The following is a 17,336-nucleotide window of genomic DNA, read 5'->3' as shown; positions in this document are numbered from 1 at the left end:
CTTTTTCTTGCACTTTGGGTGATTCGAGAGCACGTTCCTCGGCTCTTAAAGTGTAACTCGCAGCAGGTTTCCCGCAACGTGAAACCCGCTGCTAGTAAGAGCGTGTGAATGCACCCTAAGGGTACGCTCACACGAGCGGATTTTTTTGTGGGTTTTCCGCTGCGTATTTGAAAGTGGGCGGGCTCTTCTCGGCTGTCCGCAGCAGATTTTCCGCTGTGGAATTTACGCTGCGGAAAATCCGCCGCAGTCCTAACTGACTTCAATGGGGCTTGTGGCGGATTTTCCGCAGCGTAAATTCCGTCGCGGAAAATCTGCTGCGGACAGCCAAGAAGAGCCCGCCCACTTTCAAATACGCAGCGGAAAACCCACAGAAAAATCCACTCGTGTGAACGTACCCTAAGGGCTCGTTGACATGAGCGGATTTCTTTTCAAACTTGCAGCGGATCTCCGCTTCAGGTTTGAAAAGGGGTGGGGTCTCCTTGCACTACTCACATCAGATTTATGCCAGCGGAATCTCCGCTGTAAAAAATTTGCTGCAGACCCCATTGAAGTCAATAGGTTCTGCGGCGGATTTTTCAACAGCGGAGGTTCCGCTGGCGAAAATTTGCTGCGGGTAGCACATAGAGATTCTTTTTTCAAAATTGCAGCGGGAGATCCGCTGCAAGTTTGACAAGAAATCCGCTTGTGTGAACAAGCCCTTAGGCTATGTTCATATGGCAGAATTTCTGCACGTAATTCTGCATGAAAATTCTGCAGTAAATCCCGCAGAAATTAATTGCCCATTCACTTCAATGGAATTCCTGCAGCAGAGATTCTGCTGTATAAATAGAACAGCAGAATACCATTGACTTGTATTGGCTATAAATTAATGCAGAGTTTTCATGCGGAATTCCATGCAGAAATTCTGGTGTGTGAACATAGCCTTATTGTTTGTCTATTCAACCTAGATTATGCTATTGTTTAGGCGTGTAATAGCTTAGATTCCAAAGTACAATAAAATCCAGTTCCTATTTATATAGTTCATATGTGCAGGTACAGAAGAACAAAGGTAACATAGGAAGGAAATTAACTGCAACTAAATGTTTTCAGTAGTGGTGCCTGTCATAGGGACTGAGTATTCTCTCCCCTAGGCGTACCTTCAGCCATGCTCCCTGCTGCAGGATATCTATTTTTAAAATTTCTGGCAACTGGGTAGCCTGAGACTAAAGCAGGAGATGTGTTTGCCGGAAGTCACATGCAGGTCTATTGGAAGTCCAGCAGATACGTCTCCCGATTGCATTAGTCTTGGGTTACTTAAAGGGGTACTCCGCTTTTAAACATCTTACCCCCTATCAAAAGGATAGGGGTTAAGATATCTGATCGCGGGGGTCCCGCCGCTGGGACCTCCGATCTCTGTGCAGCCCCCGGCGTTCAGTTAGAACGTGGCTGGCAGGGGTCGTGATGTCTCGGTCATGCCCCCTCATGACATCAGGTCACACCCCTCAATGCAAGTCTATGGTAGGGGCGTGGCGTCCGCCACGCCCCTACCATAGACTTGCATTGAGATGGTGTGACGTTACGAGGGGTGTGGTCGTTATGTCACTGCCACGCCCCCTTGTGACATCATGCCACACCCCTAAATGCAAGTCTATGGTAGGGGCGTGGCAGCCGCCACACCCCTACCATAGACTTGCATTGAGGGGACATGGCGTGACATAGATTTGCATTGAAATGGTGTGACGTTACAAGAGGCGTAGTCATGCCCCCTCGTGACATCATGCCACGCCCCTACCATAGACTTGCATTTAGATGGTGTGACGTTATGAGGAGCGTGGTCGTCATGTCACACCCCTAAATGCAAGTCTATGGTAGGGGCGTGGCAGTGACGTCCCAACCCCCGCTGCCTGCTCCAAGCGTTTGGAACAAAATGTTCCGAATGTGTGGGCATTGGAGTACCCCTTTTAATTGTTGGAAATTTTAAAGGGATACTCTGCTACCATCATTAAAGGTACACTTTAACGTGCAGGCTTTCATATTTGACCTTTTCTTCTCGGCTATACCTAAAATCCTGAGATATGTTAGAATTGTTAGTATAGCTCCTTGCTTAAAGCACACTTAAGATGATAAATTGAGAATATACTGTAGATTGGTTAGTGAGGGGAAATTGGGGCCCCCTGTACTGTACACCCTTGGTGTACGGGCATATGCAGGTATTAGATGACGGTACATGTGTGGAAGCATAGAGATGGAGATGGTTATATAGATGAAGTAACTTGGAGTATATGCTGTATAAATTAGATTAGTATTTAGGCCCTGTCAACTAAACCAGGGATTACGTGACAGAAGATCAGGGAATTCATATTTTTTTAGGTGGAAAAACTATGGAAACTGAATTTCTAGTTATTTGTTTAAAATGTCTCTTACAGATGTGCCTAACACATTGTTTTTTATTTGAAAACTGCATGTCTTACTGTATACTTATGTAGTTGTTGTCTTCTATGCTGTGTTTGACAGCTTTTATATTTTAAATTAAAATAAATCGAAAACTTTTGCCAAGGAGTTTGCTTTCCTAGCTCCCAGGGCATGAATGTAGGTGTCCCTACCTCACTGTACTGTATGTCTGCCCCTAATGTTATTTGCCTAGTAGACACAGGGGTATATCAATGACAGTAAAAGGCTAAATATTGACAGGAGAGGGGGGAAAATATAATGTTTGCACCCTTAGAAACCTAAGTAAGGGTGGGTTCACACCACGATTTTTCTATACAGTTTTTGGATACGTTTTTTTTTTTAAAACCGTATACAACCGTACAGCAAACCGTGGCCATAGACTTTCCATTCAAAACCGTATGCACTATATTGTATACGGTTGTCTCCGTTTTTCAAACCACATGGCTTTTTACTTTTTTTTTTTTCTGGACTGAAAACTGTGGCCTACCACGGTTTTTGGTCTGGGTGAAAAACAGTATCAACCCGTATACTTTTTTTTAAACATGGGAGTCAATAGGAACCGTACAGAACTGTGTGTGCGTACGGTTCCATCCGGTTTTTGCCATACGGTTTTTGACTTTGCACAGTTTTTTTTTATTGGAATTTCAATCAAACAAGTGAAACTTTATTCACAATGGAGTGAAAAGTTCAAAACGTATGTTTTTTTTTCCTTAAAAAACGGATGCAACCGGACATCATTTTTCAAACCGTATACAGATAAAACTTTGTACACACGTTTTGATACAGTTTAGTCAGGTTTTGAGGAATCCGTTTTTTTTTAAAAATCAAAAACCTGATAAAAAACTGTATTGCAAAAACGTGGTGTGAACCCACCCTGATTAAATCTGGCAGCAGATTATGTGAAGGTAGTATAGTATATGAAGAGGTCCACACTCCTTTTAGCTAAAGCAGTAGTTTGGTGTATTCCGGAGAAGAGCTCTTCTTTCACACCTCTCAGCAGTTATTGAGATTTGGCCTCCACAGCAGCCGGCCAATCACTGGCGCGATCTCAGATACACTGGACTCTGATCGCGTCTATTGGCCAAACTGATCAATTTATATTTTTGTGCCAGTTTGCCAAAAAGGAAGAGTCCACCTATCACTTGCTGATCTATGCTGCATAGGGCAGCATAGTTTGATGACAGATCTGCCATGGCTGCCATTGGCTAGAAATTAAAGGGGTTATCCTGCATTAGAAAAACAGAGATGATTAAAGAAAAATAATAATCTGCACCACATTTGTTTGCAGGTGGGGTGTGGTCTTGCAGCTTAAAGGGGTACTCCGGTGAAAAACTTTTTTTTTTTTTTTAGTTAACTGGTGCCAGAAAGTTTAAACAGATTTATCAATTACATCTATTTAAAAATCTTAACCCTTCCAGTACTTATCAGCTGCTTTATGCTCCAGAGGAATTTCTTTTCTATCTGACCACGCTGCTCTTTGCTGACACCTCTGTCTATGTCAGCAACTGTCAGAGCAGGAGAGGTTTGCTATGGGGATTTGACAGAGGTGTCAGCAGAGAGCACTGTGGCCAGACTGAAAATACATTAAAAAAGAAAAGAACTTCCTGTGGAGCATGCAGCAGCTAAGTACTTTTTTTTTTTATAGAAGTAGTTTATAAATCTGTTTAATGTTGTGGCACCAGTTGATTTAAAATAAATTGTTTTTCACTGGAGTACCCCTTTAATTCCATTGAAGGGAGTTAAGCCAAGTTGTAATACCGCACAGATCCTGAGAACAGGTGTGATGCTGTTTTTGGAGAAAAAAAAATAGGTCTGTTTTTCTATTACTGGATAACTCCATTAGCCCTGTTCCTTGAGCGCCTCTTTGTAATTTGGGATACAATGGTATTAAAAGTTAAATGGGAAGTCCTTGAGTTGGCCTCCTACGTGACGTGTCCTCTTTTCTGCCATTGAAGATGATAGTCCTTGTTTAGGCATTCTTTCCTTTTTATATACAAGAACGGACTAGATTCTGTCAGGAGGAGGACAATAAATCTTACCTTATGAGATTCTGAAGCAAACACTGATGGCTGCTATAACTGTGCCCAATGGGATTGTGCACAATGACCTTCCCAATTTTCCTTCTCTCCTACTGTCGTCTGTGTCTTCTGTAGTTCTGCCATTTAGTCAAGAAGCAGGAGGCTCTCCATGAACGGTTCAATATGTTCCTTCCTGAAAGCTAAGGGATACAGTGCATGGATTTGTGGAGAAACAGTTTGTGGTCAGAAATGTGAGTATTCTCTGTAAGCAATGCTGCATCTGTAACTGGGATCTATGGGGTCTCCTAGAGTAGCTGTTAAATAAAGATTTCCTCAATGGCATTTTGTGTTGCCTTCATTGTAGCACTTAACAGTAAAGGATATATGTGAAAATGACGTTAATAAGATTGTCTTCGGTCTTAGAGTCCTTTCAGGAATGCTGACTACTTCACTGTTGGTTCCTTTCAGCTGTGAGAAGAGCGCAGGCATAGCTGCCATTCTACACCTGGGGAGCAGGAGAGAACTCACCCCTGCCAGGCTAACTCTGTGAGAACTCCAGAATAGCAAAACATATCCCCTCTGCTAAGGATAGGGGATAAGTGTCAGATTGGGGGGGGGGGGGGGTCTGACTCCTGGGACCCCCGTGATCTCCTGTACGGGGCTTTGACTCTCCTCCCGAATGCAGCGTTTCGACCATCGCACAAAGTGGCGGCCAACATGCCCCCTCAATGTAGCTCTGTGGGAGAGTCTGAGATTGCCGAGTGTAGTGCTTCAGCTCTCCCACAGAGATGCATTGATGGGGTGTGTTAGCTACCGCTTTGTGCAGTGGTCGAAACCATCCATTCAGGAGTAGAGCCGAGGCCCTGTACAGAATATTGCAATCTGACACTTTTCCCCTATCCTTAAAATAGGGGATAGGTTTTGCTATCCCAGGTTTCTCCTTAAGACATCTGCATATTCCTCACATAGGCTGGCAGGGTGGAGAATATTAAAGGGGTTATCCAGCATAAGGTGATTTTAGTACATACCTGGCAGGCAGTAATGGACATGCTTAGGAAGGATCTGCGCTTGTCTTGGGGCTAAATGGCTATGCTGTGAGATTACCATAACAATGTGGCTAGCTTTCTATGAACTTGTATTTCCTGTTTTCAGTTTTCTTGTTTGCCTACAAATCCCATGATTCCATTTTCCTCCTTCCCACACATCAGCCACCCCACCCATTGAAACATAAATGAGCTGCAGACCTGTGATTTTCAATCTGGGTGCCTACAGCTGTTGCATTAGTTACAGATTGATCCCTCCACCCATTGAAGCAGACAGGCTCCCTGTCATCAGCTGACTAGTGAGTCAGGTCTCGACCGCTTTGCAAGCTGGGAAAAATCCGAGACAAGTCATTTTGTATACTGGTAAAAATAAATATTGGGGTGAAAATCACAGAAGAATTGTGAGAAAACCCTCACACACAGACACTATATTATGAACTACACTAACTTTAGAACAACTACTAGACAGATGAAAGTAAGTGATGACTGTTTTTAAAGCTCTTTACACGCATAATAACCCAGTATATTGGGCGTAGTACAGGTGAACAGGCTGTTGGTTTCTCTTGAAAGGGATTTCCAGGAAAATCCAATACTTAGCCCAATGAGCACTAAAACATCAAACTCCTACATATTTAATATACCTGCTCCTCTGGAGCTGCAGTTGTCAAACTTCTGTTCGCTGCTCCTGTGTTCTTCCTTCTAATGATGTCCTGCTTCTCGCTCAGCCATTTACAAAGCAGGGTGGGGGAGCTGGAAGTTATCAAAAGAAGGAAGAACAACACAGAAGCGGCGACCAGAAGATATAACTGTTGCGACACCAGGCAGCAGGAGAGGTAAGTATGCAAGTGTTTCTTGTTTCAATGCACAGGGAGGCATAGGGCTAAGTATTGGAAAACGTCTTTAAGTTTATGTACTGAAATTTGTTGTCGTAAAATGTTTAAGGGTTAAGACAAGTTAATCTTTGTTCTGTTACCATATTGATGTACTGGGCTTGGTTCCAATACCATATTTACTTCTATTAGGGTTTGACACTGAGTCTACAGTTTGGATTAGAGTTATACATCTGGATTTACAGACATATACTATGGTATAGGAATACATTGCCCATAATATGTAGTTGTCAGAATCAAATGAAACTTATATTTGTGAATATATTAAGTGGTTATAATCCATGAATTGAGAGACCTTGGTTTATCACTCCAGGAAATTGCTATGCGCGTAAACCAAGATGTCAGTTCTGTTTAAAGGAGAAATCCAGCAAAACTAAACTTATCCCATATGCACAGGATAGGGGATAAGTAGCTGATCGTGGGAGGGGGGGGTCCAAGGGCTGGGACAGGACCTGACGCTCAGTGAGGAGCATGAGCCGCATGATCCATTTGTTTCTATGCAAGTGCCGAAAACAGTACAGCAGTGGGACATCATCGGCGCTCTTATAGAAATCAATGGAGGGCTTGCCTTCCACCAATAGGTGACATGCTCCTCACTGAGAGCCGGGGTCCCATCTATTACGGGGGTCCCAGCTGTCAGACCCCCTGTGATCAGCTACTTATACCCTATCCTGTGGAGAGGGGATAAGTTTACTTTCGCCGGAGTTCTCCTTTAATGTTGCGTATCACAGTGTTTGGGAGACTAAAGACAAACTGAAATGACAGTAAGAGGTGCATATAAAGAATCTCTGCACAGACAGATTCTTAGTTTAGAAGAATGGCGCATAGTGATCCATGCTGTCTTGCATGTAAAACTGGACATCCTCTACAAAGCCAAAAGTGTCAAACATTGTCTGCACAAACCATCAGCAGGCGTTTGTGTGATATTGGGGTATGAGCCAGCCTGAGAGAAGCCCAATCTTCTGGCGTCCGTTAGCGGAACAGGAAGATTTAGATTTATGGGTTGTGTGAATTCAGCCTCACTGTTTCTATGCATTAGATCTATGTATTTAGGTAGTTTGACAAAAGGCGGAAAAGGATGGTGACCTACTCTTTTCATACAGCGCAGACTCATAGTGCCATGTCAGAAGTTTTGATTGTGTGGCCCGGGTACTAAGACCCCTAATAATTGCGGATTCTCTCCACTGTGCCCTGTGTCCTTCCTGTATGTTCAGTCCAATCAGAGTTCCTCCAGCTGTTGCAAAACTACAACTACCAGCATGGGCATGCTCTGCCTTCTTGTCCAGGGCGTCTCCACTCACAAGAAGCCCTACTGTCCTGACATAGTTGGAGCTGACTGGTCATAGCGCCTGCCAAAAGCTCCATTCTCCCTGCAGTGACAGATCAAATGCCGGAAGGATGGACATATTGGAGAACTGTGAAATGCTCCTCCCCTGCAGTGAGGCTGCAGGTCATATGTGCCTTTCAGGTGTTGTCCCCTCTCTTTCCCCCCCTGTTTCCTCTCTTCCCCATTTAACCTTTCAGATGCTGTCCCCTCTTTTTTTTTTTTTTTTTTTTTTTTTATTACTCCTTGTTAACCATTCAGGCGCTGTATGGCTATGTTTACACTTCCGGAATGTCCGCACAGAAAATCTCAGTGCGGACATTCTAGAGAGTGCGGCGCCAGCATAATATGCCGGTGCTAAAACCGCATGGGAATGTGCCATCTCATAGATGGCTATACTTTTTGTGCAGAGTCTGCACAAAAAATTAACAATTTCATTCTTTGTGCGGACACAGAAAATGGAAATTCCGTACCAGAAACATCTGGCATAGAAATTCCAGATGTGTGCACAGTGCAGCAGAATCAATGGGACTCTGCAGTGCAGCAGAGTCAGTGGGACTCTGCTGCTCTGGAATCTCCGGTGGAATTCCAATGCAGAATTCCGCACAGAGATTCTGGACGTGTGAACTCTAGAGGTGCTGTCCCCATGTTCTTCCTTTTAACCCAGTGTTTTCCTATTAAGGTGCCTCCAGCTGTTACAAAACTACCAACCAAAAACTGGCAAGTTTGGAATTGTAGTTTTACAACAGCTGTAGACACCTGGTTGGGAAATACTGCCTCAGAGAGTGGAGTAAGTAGTGTACAAAGCAGCCGAGGTCCAACTTCATCTCTTTCCTTGCCAAAATCTGTATATCCAGAAGTAGAGATGAGCGAACTTACAGTAAATTCGATTTGTCACGAACTTCTCGGCTCGGCAGTTGATGATTTTCCTGCATAAATTAGTTCAGCTTTCAGGTGCTCCGGTGGGCTGGAAAAGGTGGATACAGTCCTAGGAGACTCTTTCCTAGGAATGTATCCACCTTTTCCAGCCCACTGGAGCACCGGAAAGCTGAACTAACTTATGCAGGAAAAGTAATTAACTGCCGAGCCGAGAAGTTCGTGACGAATCGAATTTACTGTAAGTTCGCTCATCTCTATCCAGAAGCATCACAACTTGCTGGGTGCGGGTGAAAAATGGTTATCAGCAACAAGTCCCAGCTATACCAGTGGTACACTAGTCACGAGGTATCCTTATAATAATAATAATGTGACATTTCCCAGAATCCCTCCTCTTTAGGCAGCAGACCAAGGCACTTAACCACAATTTTCCTTTATCTAATCTCTGTATACCCATAATTTCAATTAGCACAGAATTTAATTTCTATATAAAGCACACACCCTATAACAATGGAAATGTTAAAATATTACAATGAGAGGTGTATAATATAGTTTTATTGTAAGCCCCATTTCTTGTACTCTTCCCCTTTAATGACCAATAGAAGTCATGTGACTACAAAGGCGGTGGCTAATCTGGTCACGTGAGAGGCATCCCTCGAACTTGTACAGTTAGATCCTCTTTCTATGTACGCCAGGTACCTGCTTACCATGACAACGGAATTCAGCCAATCAGCGACTGTAACGGCACCTCCTGCAAGCAGAGGCTTGGAATGCAAATCCCGGAAGCGATGTGGAACGCAGAACTAGGAAGTGATGTGTCTGTGAAAGCCTAACGTTTTTTTTTTCCGGGTTACGTGATAAATACATAGTAAGAACGACCGAGGCCGGGGCTGTGGATGAGTAGAGGGGATTATATACGCTGCTCTGCCCTGACTGCTACTTCAAAAGGTGCAACAGCACACGGAGGAAAGAAGGGTGCGGGGGCTGTGTCTGTGTGTGATCTGATGGCTGTGGACATGATGTAGTTAGTATTGTCATAGTTGTGCAATAAGGTTGTTTTATCTCTAAAAGACGAATGTGTTCTGTATTATCTTTTATGATCAGCTAGGTATAGGCCAGTGCAGTATTTCCCAACCAGGATGCCTCCAGCTGTTGCTAAACTACAACTCCCACCATGCCCAGACAGCCTTCGGCTGTCTGGGCATGCTGGGAGTTGTAGTTTTGCAACAGCTGGGGGCACCCTGGTTGGGAAACACTGGCCCAGTGTTTTCTAAGCAGTGTGCCTCCAGCTGTTGCAAAACTACAACTCCCAGCATGCCAGGAGTTTAAATTTTGCAACAGCTGGAGGCACCCTGGTTGAGAAACACTGATGTAGACTCCCATATAAAGGCCAAATGTTTTATGCTCGTGATTAGAATTTTCTCATTTAGGGTCCGTTCACACTGAGTAATTCAAGAGGAACTTTACTCGAGTAATTCCTCTTGAATTCTCAGCTCCAAATTAATTCACATCTGCTCTGCCCATTGACTTTAAAGGGGTACTCCGGTGAAAACCTTTTTTTTTTTTTTATTTTATTTTTTTTTTAAATCAACTGGTGCCAAAAAGTTAAACAGATTTGTAAATTACTTCTATTAAAAAAAAAATCTTAATCCTTCCTGTACTTATTAGCTGCTGAATACTACAGTGGAAATTCTTTTCCGTTTGAAACACAGAGCTGTCTGCTGACATCACCAGCACAGTGCTCTCTGCTGACATCTCTGTCCATTTTAGGAACTGTCCAGCGTAAAAGGAAATCCCCATAGCAAACATATGCTGTTCTGAACAGTTCCTAAAATGGACAGAGATGTCAGCAGAGAGCACTGTGCTCATGATGTCAGCAGACAGCTCTGTGTTTCAAAAAGAAAAGAATTTCCGATGTAGTATTCAGCAGCTAATAAGTACAGGAAGGATTGAGATTTTTTAATAGAAGTCATTTACAAATCTGTTTAACTTTCTGGCACCAGTTTATTTAAAAAAAAAAAAAAAAAAGTTTTTCACCGGAGTACCCCTTTAATGTTTTTTCTGCGGTCATGTTCACACATCGGAAATTCTGCTAGTGGAATTCCGACGCCGAATTCCTTTCCGCTTGAAGAAAGAACATGTTCATTCTTTATGCGGAATGCGCTAGCAGAAATCAATAGAAGTCGATGGTAAAAAAAAATTTTCCGCCCGACATCGTTTTGGCGCAGAAATGGCTGAAAAAACCTTTACTTCTTTCTCCCCCATTTCCGCGCGAATAGAAAATTCTTTTTTCCGCACGTACATTTTTCAACGTGAATTCCTCTTGATTTATTTAGTGTGAACGCACCCTTATAGATACATTTTGTTATATCTTCATCACTCACATATTTCATGTATGCACATTGGAGAGTTATATAATTTACATAGAATATTCTCTAGGGTCAGATATAGCCGTGCTACTAACATATAATATACTTTAAAGCCGGTTATATCATATATACATTGGAGCTGGTTGTAGCATCTATATCATTTGTCACGTTCCAATTTAGAATGTAATGGGTATTCTGGAGATTTTGGGGTAGAGCCCGGCGTGGGACTGTTTAATTAATCCTGCCTGCTCCCGCTGGATTTCTGACCATTACCGCCCGCTCCCGCAAGGTGTGTGTTTCACTCCTGCCTGCTCCCCAAAAATGTTGTTGCAGCTTTTAGAGAAAGTACCCCCTGAGGCATTTTAGGTTTGCAGGATGGGGCAAGGCGTTTCCCATTGAAATTAGCGGAATATGTGTGTAGAATATTCCTTGCGGACATTCTGCACACATTCCACCTGTGTGAACATACCCTAACTACACCCTGAACATACAAACTCTGGAATATCCTTTTAATTGTTTATCATTTCTGTTCTTTGAAAGGTTCTTGTTGACCAGCGAGAGTGCGCGGCATTGGTCACCTGCCCCAAGGTTGTTTTTTTTCATTGATGAGAATGGATCCTAACAGAAGTCAGGTGACTGGAGTGCTAAATCTTACACTGGAGATCATCTACATGCTCACTGGCGAGGTGAGGGATTCTGGGAAGATTTTTATAAGTTTGTCCCCCCCTGGGGAATGAACCTTTTTTACTCCAAGCAGGAGGAGTCTTTCCTTTGTCTTTCGATAGGGTTTTACATGAAAAAGTTTTTCACCATATTTATGGTATGGCCTTCTGTATACAGCAGCATCTTCAAAATGGCACCAGTGGGTAAGGGGAGACTAAGGGTGACATTTAGGAGCAAACTGAGGGGCTAAGAGGGAGGGAAAGTAATAAAAATAGTAGGTATACTATGATGCTAGGCCATGCCCCTAACGGACGATTAATCATCGATAGTGTTTTCCATTATTGATTTTTATGGATTAATCCATGCAGCCCTAAACAAATACATATTTTTTATTAGCTCTCCCCATATCGAAGCTCCTCCATGCCATGTCTCAGTTCATAGTCATGTCCTCCATTGACCAAACAAGCACTAATGTGCTTTATATTTGTAAAATCTCTTTTTTGTGTAAAACCTCTGTCGCATTTATAAAAAAAAAAATAAACTTCCACTAAGCTTGTCCTGAAGGGGCATCACATTATTGAGGCAGCACTTCGGAGTAATGTGACAAACACAGTTGCATCCGATAAAGCACTATAGGCATCTTAAGGATGGTCTTTTGAAAGAAAGGAGTCTGACTTTAAATAAATATTTTAATGTCTTAAAACATTCATCTGATATGGTAGACATTAAGCGTGGTTTAATATTCAGAACTGTCTTTTAATAGGACTACATAGTTGTGAAGAAGACCCCTAGAGAACATGACACAGATAGCTCATATGGTTCAGAAGCACTGAACAGGACCCAGAGCCCCTCTACAGAGCTTCAACATAACTCACTTCGTCAGGGTAGAACCAACGACAAGAAGATCCTAGAACTCACAAACAAGATTATTCATCTACTAACTGGAGAGGTGAGCAGTGCCAGGGATGTTGGTACATTAAGGGTACGTTCACACATACGCAGATTTGATGCGCAGGACTTGATGCACAGGATTTTCTGCAGCAGATTTCAATGTAAACTAAATGACTGAGCACAGCTTCTAATCTGCAGTTACAAATTCTGCGCATCAAATCTGCACAGGATCCTGTACATGTGAATGTATCCTAAAGGAGAACTATCGTGCACAAAACTTTATCCCCTATCCAAAGAGTAGGGAATAAGTTTTAGGTTGCCGGGGGTCCGACCGCCGCAATCCTGCGATCTCCAAAATGGGACGCTGGCTCTGCCTGGGAATGGAGCAAGCAGCGGCTGACATGCTCCCTCCATGTATTTGTATATGAGAGCTTAAGATACAGAGTTCAGCTATCTACAGCTCTCTCATACAGATACATGGAGGGGGTGTCAGCCACCACTTTGTGTGGGGATCAACATACTCCGTTTCCAGGAGAGCCGGTGTCCCATGCAGTCTGACAACGCATTACCCCCCCCCCGCGATCTAAAACTTATCCCCTATCCTTTGGATATAGGATACATTTTTGTGCACAATAGTTTTTCTTTTAAACATAGGTGCGATTGTTTAGTTAAAGCATCACTGTATATGTCTCCCTCCAGGTATGGCAGTATTTAGAAGGACATACAAATCTTTACAAGTATGTCGTGATGGAGAATCGGCAGCTCCTCACATCTTTTGGTAAGAAACTAGTCTATTGACATCATAGTTATTCACAGGGAAACTAATAGCCATATATTAAGTTTATTGTACATTTAGCCTATTTTATTGCCTTTTAGAGTAGTTTATAATTTGCTTTTTGGGTTTAAAGCAGGTGTATTTTGCTTTCTTTTTTAGCAGATCTATTATTGTCCACTTATTTTTATTTTTCTTAGCATGTAAATTCTTGTTCATTTTGGACGGTGTTATTGTAGTTATATTCTCTGCCTAAACAATTAAAAAAAAATGTATAAAAAAAAATTTGATGTACAAAATACTAATTATTGTTTTTTTTGTACTGCTGTAATAGATTTAACAGAGAACAAAGAGCCAGGTCCACAGGATAGGAATTTTGTTGACGTGGAAATGTATACACCCATGGACCATATGCTAATAAAGGAGGAACCACACTCATATGATGAGGAAAATGTCACTGACCATCATACACATAGCAATTCTACTTCAATTAAGGTGGAACCAGCCTCTTATGAACAAAGTAATCTAACCATCCATGATATTTCCACATCCATAGATTGTACACAGCACAAATCAAATCCTAATGTTAAGAGGGAACCTTGTGACAATGAAACTTTTATGGATTCTAATAATTTTACACCCAAGGGTTGTACAGAACTGGATTATACAATTACTCATATTTCAGGAGATGTTGAAGAAGATACTGGAACCCATAAAATGGATGATGCTTTTAGTGGTTTAATTTGTTCTTCTGATGTTGATGAACAGCATTCAGAAAATAAGATGCCTTGTAGGTCACTTATGGTAGCAACTCAAGGAACTACACCTGCAAAGGAACAATACCCCTGTTCTGAACATGGAAGTTTATTGTCTGATCAGTCCAATTTAGCAAAACCCCCAAAACGTCAGCCAGGAATGAAGATTTATACTTGTCTTGTATGTCATAAATGCTTTAGTACTAAACTAGGCCTTTTTAAACATCAAATAACTCACATAGGCCAAGGAAAGAAGGTTATGAATTCTATTGACTTTGCCCCAGATGGCACAGTTGTTGATCCTGTTACTAAGCTAAGTAATGGCAAAGGGCTGGTAAAGTCTAATGTTGAATGTAAAGTAAAACCTTTGGATGGAAGAAATCGGACATGTCAACATCAAACATTTCTAGCTAATAAACTGAATGATCAGCAAGACAGCATTTGTATGGAGTGTGGAGAAGTTTTTTCCTCTAAACCTCAAGAAAAGTCAATTCTTTCTGGGAAGTTTTTGTGTTCAGAATGTGGAAAATGCTTTGCCAGCAGCTCTCATTTGGTTGTCCATGAAAGAACCCACACTGGAGAGAAACCTTTCATGTGTACTGTATGTGGTAAGCAATTTGCTACTAAATCTACTCTTGTCATCCATCAGAGAATACACACGAGAGAAAAACCTTATTCCTGTACCGAGTGTCAAAGACGATTCCCCTGCAACTCACAGTTAATCATACACCAGAGAACACACACAGGGGAGAAGCCATATTCCTGCTCTGAATGTGGCAAAGGATTTATCAGTAACTCTGATCTTCTGAGGCATAACAGAATCCACACAGGAGAGAGACCCTTTAGATGTTCTGAGTGCGGAAAATGTTTCTCTCAAAAACCACATCTTCGAGAGCATCAGAAAACACACAGAAGATAACTTGTATTTTTTATTTTAGCTAACTTAAATTTATTTATGTCCACTGAAATAAGTGTATATTTTTCAATTTAAAAATGCATATTAAAAGTATATATGCAGTGTTTTTTTTTTTTTATCCATAGGAATATGTTCTAATTATACTAATAAAGGAGTTTGCTCTTTTTTCGTCAATAAGCCCAGAATGTCAGCTTTCAAAAAAAAATTCTAAATCTAGGACTTGCCTCCCACCGCTTCCTTGGTGACTCTGGTATCTCGTCCCGGTCTCTACTACAATCCTCTTCCTGCTTTTTAGGAAACACTGAAGCTCACTGATCTCTGGCCCTTGCAGTGCCCTTCTTTGGCCAGTGATTGGCTGAGTGGCAATATGACCGATTGGGCCATTCTGTGCTTATTGAAAAAAAAAAAAGATTTTGGCCTGTACCTATAAAGATCTTATCCTATATAACGCTTTGCCAAGCATTATATAGGGTGAAATCTGATGATTAGTTCCCTTTAACAGAGGCTGATGCACATGAGTCCTGAGCCTTTCCAGCTTTAGTGGAGTTGTACGGCCTCTGTGCTGCTAGCTTTCCTACCTACCTCAAGTTCATAATTTCATACAGTCAAGAGTATTATCCATTTACCAGAAAAATACTCTGATTGTATGAACTTTGATGCATATTGTAGAATAGAGGCTCAAATGGGCATTCCAGGAAAAAAAGTATATAGTTTTGTTCCAAAGCTTTTACTAAAAAGTTATATAACTTTGTAATTCAATTAAATGTTTTCAAATTTTTTTTTTTTTTTTTAAGTTTTTAACACTTTTGTTCCCTGATGGAAGCTCTGTATGCAGAAATCTCTGACGCTCTCTGCTGAGAGAGAATGTGATGGGGGGGGGGGGGGGGGATGTGACAGGTGGGAGATGTGAAATGGGCAGTCGGCATAAAATAGGTGGATAGATGTGAAATGGAGGAGATTGGACATGAAATGGGGGGATTTCACCATTTATTTATTGTATCGCTATATATTTTATGGCTTATACACACAGTAATCACCTGCAATGTTTAGGGGATAGCTGTGTGTAACGCTGATCCCCCACTGCTACATGCCAGTCTGTGTGTACATGATAAATATCAGCACTCCTCTATTGGCATCATTTCTTGCAGTGATTCACTTTTTTCTGTCCACATAGTATATGTGCTTCCTTGTGCTGACAGCTACACATACAATTCCCTTTTTTCTCTGCAGAGAGTCTGTTGTGGGCGTCATTCCTCTATGCAGATACACAACCTGTCACTTACCTTTTTTCTTTTCACACTGCAGTGTGTGCTATCCTTCTGATTCAGTACAGTTTGACCTACATATACTGAAATAATTTAATAATTTCCCTGTCATTTAAAAAAAAAAAAAAAAAACAGAAAAATGTCAAAAGTTTTGTTATGCAGGGGGTCTTGAAGCACAAGTGGCTTTGCTCTTCACTCACTGCGATCTGTCAGGTTGCAGGAGATTGGCTTCCTACGATCCCCATCTGGTTAGCCTATGTTGAGAGTGAAGAACATTGATCCCCCTTGTTCCAATGATCAGTTGTGACCTGACCCCCTCCAGACCCTGACCAACAAAACGTAATACTTTAATAACTTATTACCTATCTGCAGGACAGGGGAGGTGTCTAATCGCTGTGGAGTCCAACCACAAGTACCCATCCCTGCAATCACCATAATGGCATCCAATCCCCCTGTACACATAGTGAAGTTGCCACATCACCACCATGCATCCTGTATGGGAGCACTGGAGGCAGCGAGCATGTATCAAAGGTGCGTGTCAACCTCCTCCATGCACAAGAAGATTTGGGTGCTGTTTGTCGAGATCAGTTGGACATCCTTGGATCAGACACTTATTCCTTATCCTATGGATAGGTGATTAGTTGTCAAATGCTGGATAACCCCTTTCTACTCAGCTGTGTAGATCCCTTCACTCTTCCCTACTGTTATCTTCTAATAATGAGAGGGGAGGAGGAGAGCAAAGAACTGGTACAACCAGGAACCATGTGCTGTTGGATCTATAATGAGAAGCAACAGAAAATACAGCTGTGAGACAAAGTTACACGGACTCTACAAGAGGCATTTTTTTTTTCTATTGAAACTTGCTTAAATTTAGGAAAAAAATAACAATAAAAATAGATCAGTGCAAATTTAGCCATTGACTTTTACACCTTAAAGGGGCACTCCAGTGCTCAGCGTTTGGAACAAACTGTTCCGAATGTTGGAGCCGGGAGCTTGTGACGTCATAGCCCTGCCGCCTCATGACATCACGTCCCGCCTCCTCAATGCATGTCTATAGGAGGGGATGTGATGGCTGTCACACCCCCTCCCATAGACTTGCATTGAGGGGGCAGGGCATGATATAA

At 42.1% G+C, this 17,336-nt stretch overlaps 1 protein-coding gene across 5 annotated transcripts; it reads left to right on the top strand.

Annotated features, from left to right (window-relative positions):
* Positions 1-9,305: 9,305 nt before the first annotated feature.
* LOC130282805 (oocyte zinc finger protein XlCOF7.1-like) lies at positions 9,306-15,782 on the top strand. Of its 5 annotated transcripts, none has more exons than XM_056531577.1 (5): positions 9,306-9,449; positions 11,491-11,636; positions 12,377-12,562; positions 13,204-13,282; positions 13,611-15,751. In XM_056531577.1, exons 2-5 carry the CDS (start codon positions 11,556-11,558, stop codon positions 14,948-14,950), a joined length of 1,686 nt encoding a protein of 561 aa, XP_056387552.1. In that variant the 5' UTR covers positions 9,306-9,449; positions 11,491-11,555; the 3' UTR covers positions 14,951-15,751. The 5 variants fall into 5 exon arrangements, with proteins under 5 accessions (XP_056387552.1, XP_056387553.1, XP_056387551.1 ...); XM_056531576.1 differs by having other exon boundaries at positions 9,337-9,556; XM_056531575.1 differs by having other exon boundaries at positions 9,337-9,605; positions 13,611-15,750.
* The last annotated feature ends 1,554 nt before the right edge of the window (positions 15,783-17,336 follow it).

This window comes from Hyla sarda, chromosome 7 (assembly GCF_029499605.1).
Source record: "Hyla sarda isolate aHylSar1 chromosome 7, aHylSar1.hap1, whole genome shotgun sequence".
Classification (NCBI taxonomy): Eukaryota; Metazoa; Chordata; class Amphibia; order Anura; family Hylidae; genus Hyla; species Hyla sarda.
The sequence above is the reverse complement of the archived record's forward strand: the minus strand, read 5'-3'. Positions and strand labels throughout refer to the sequence as shown.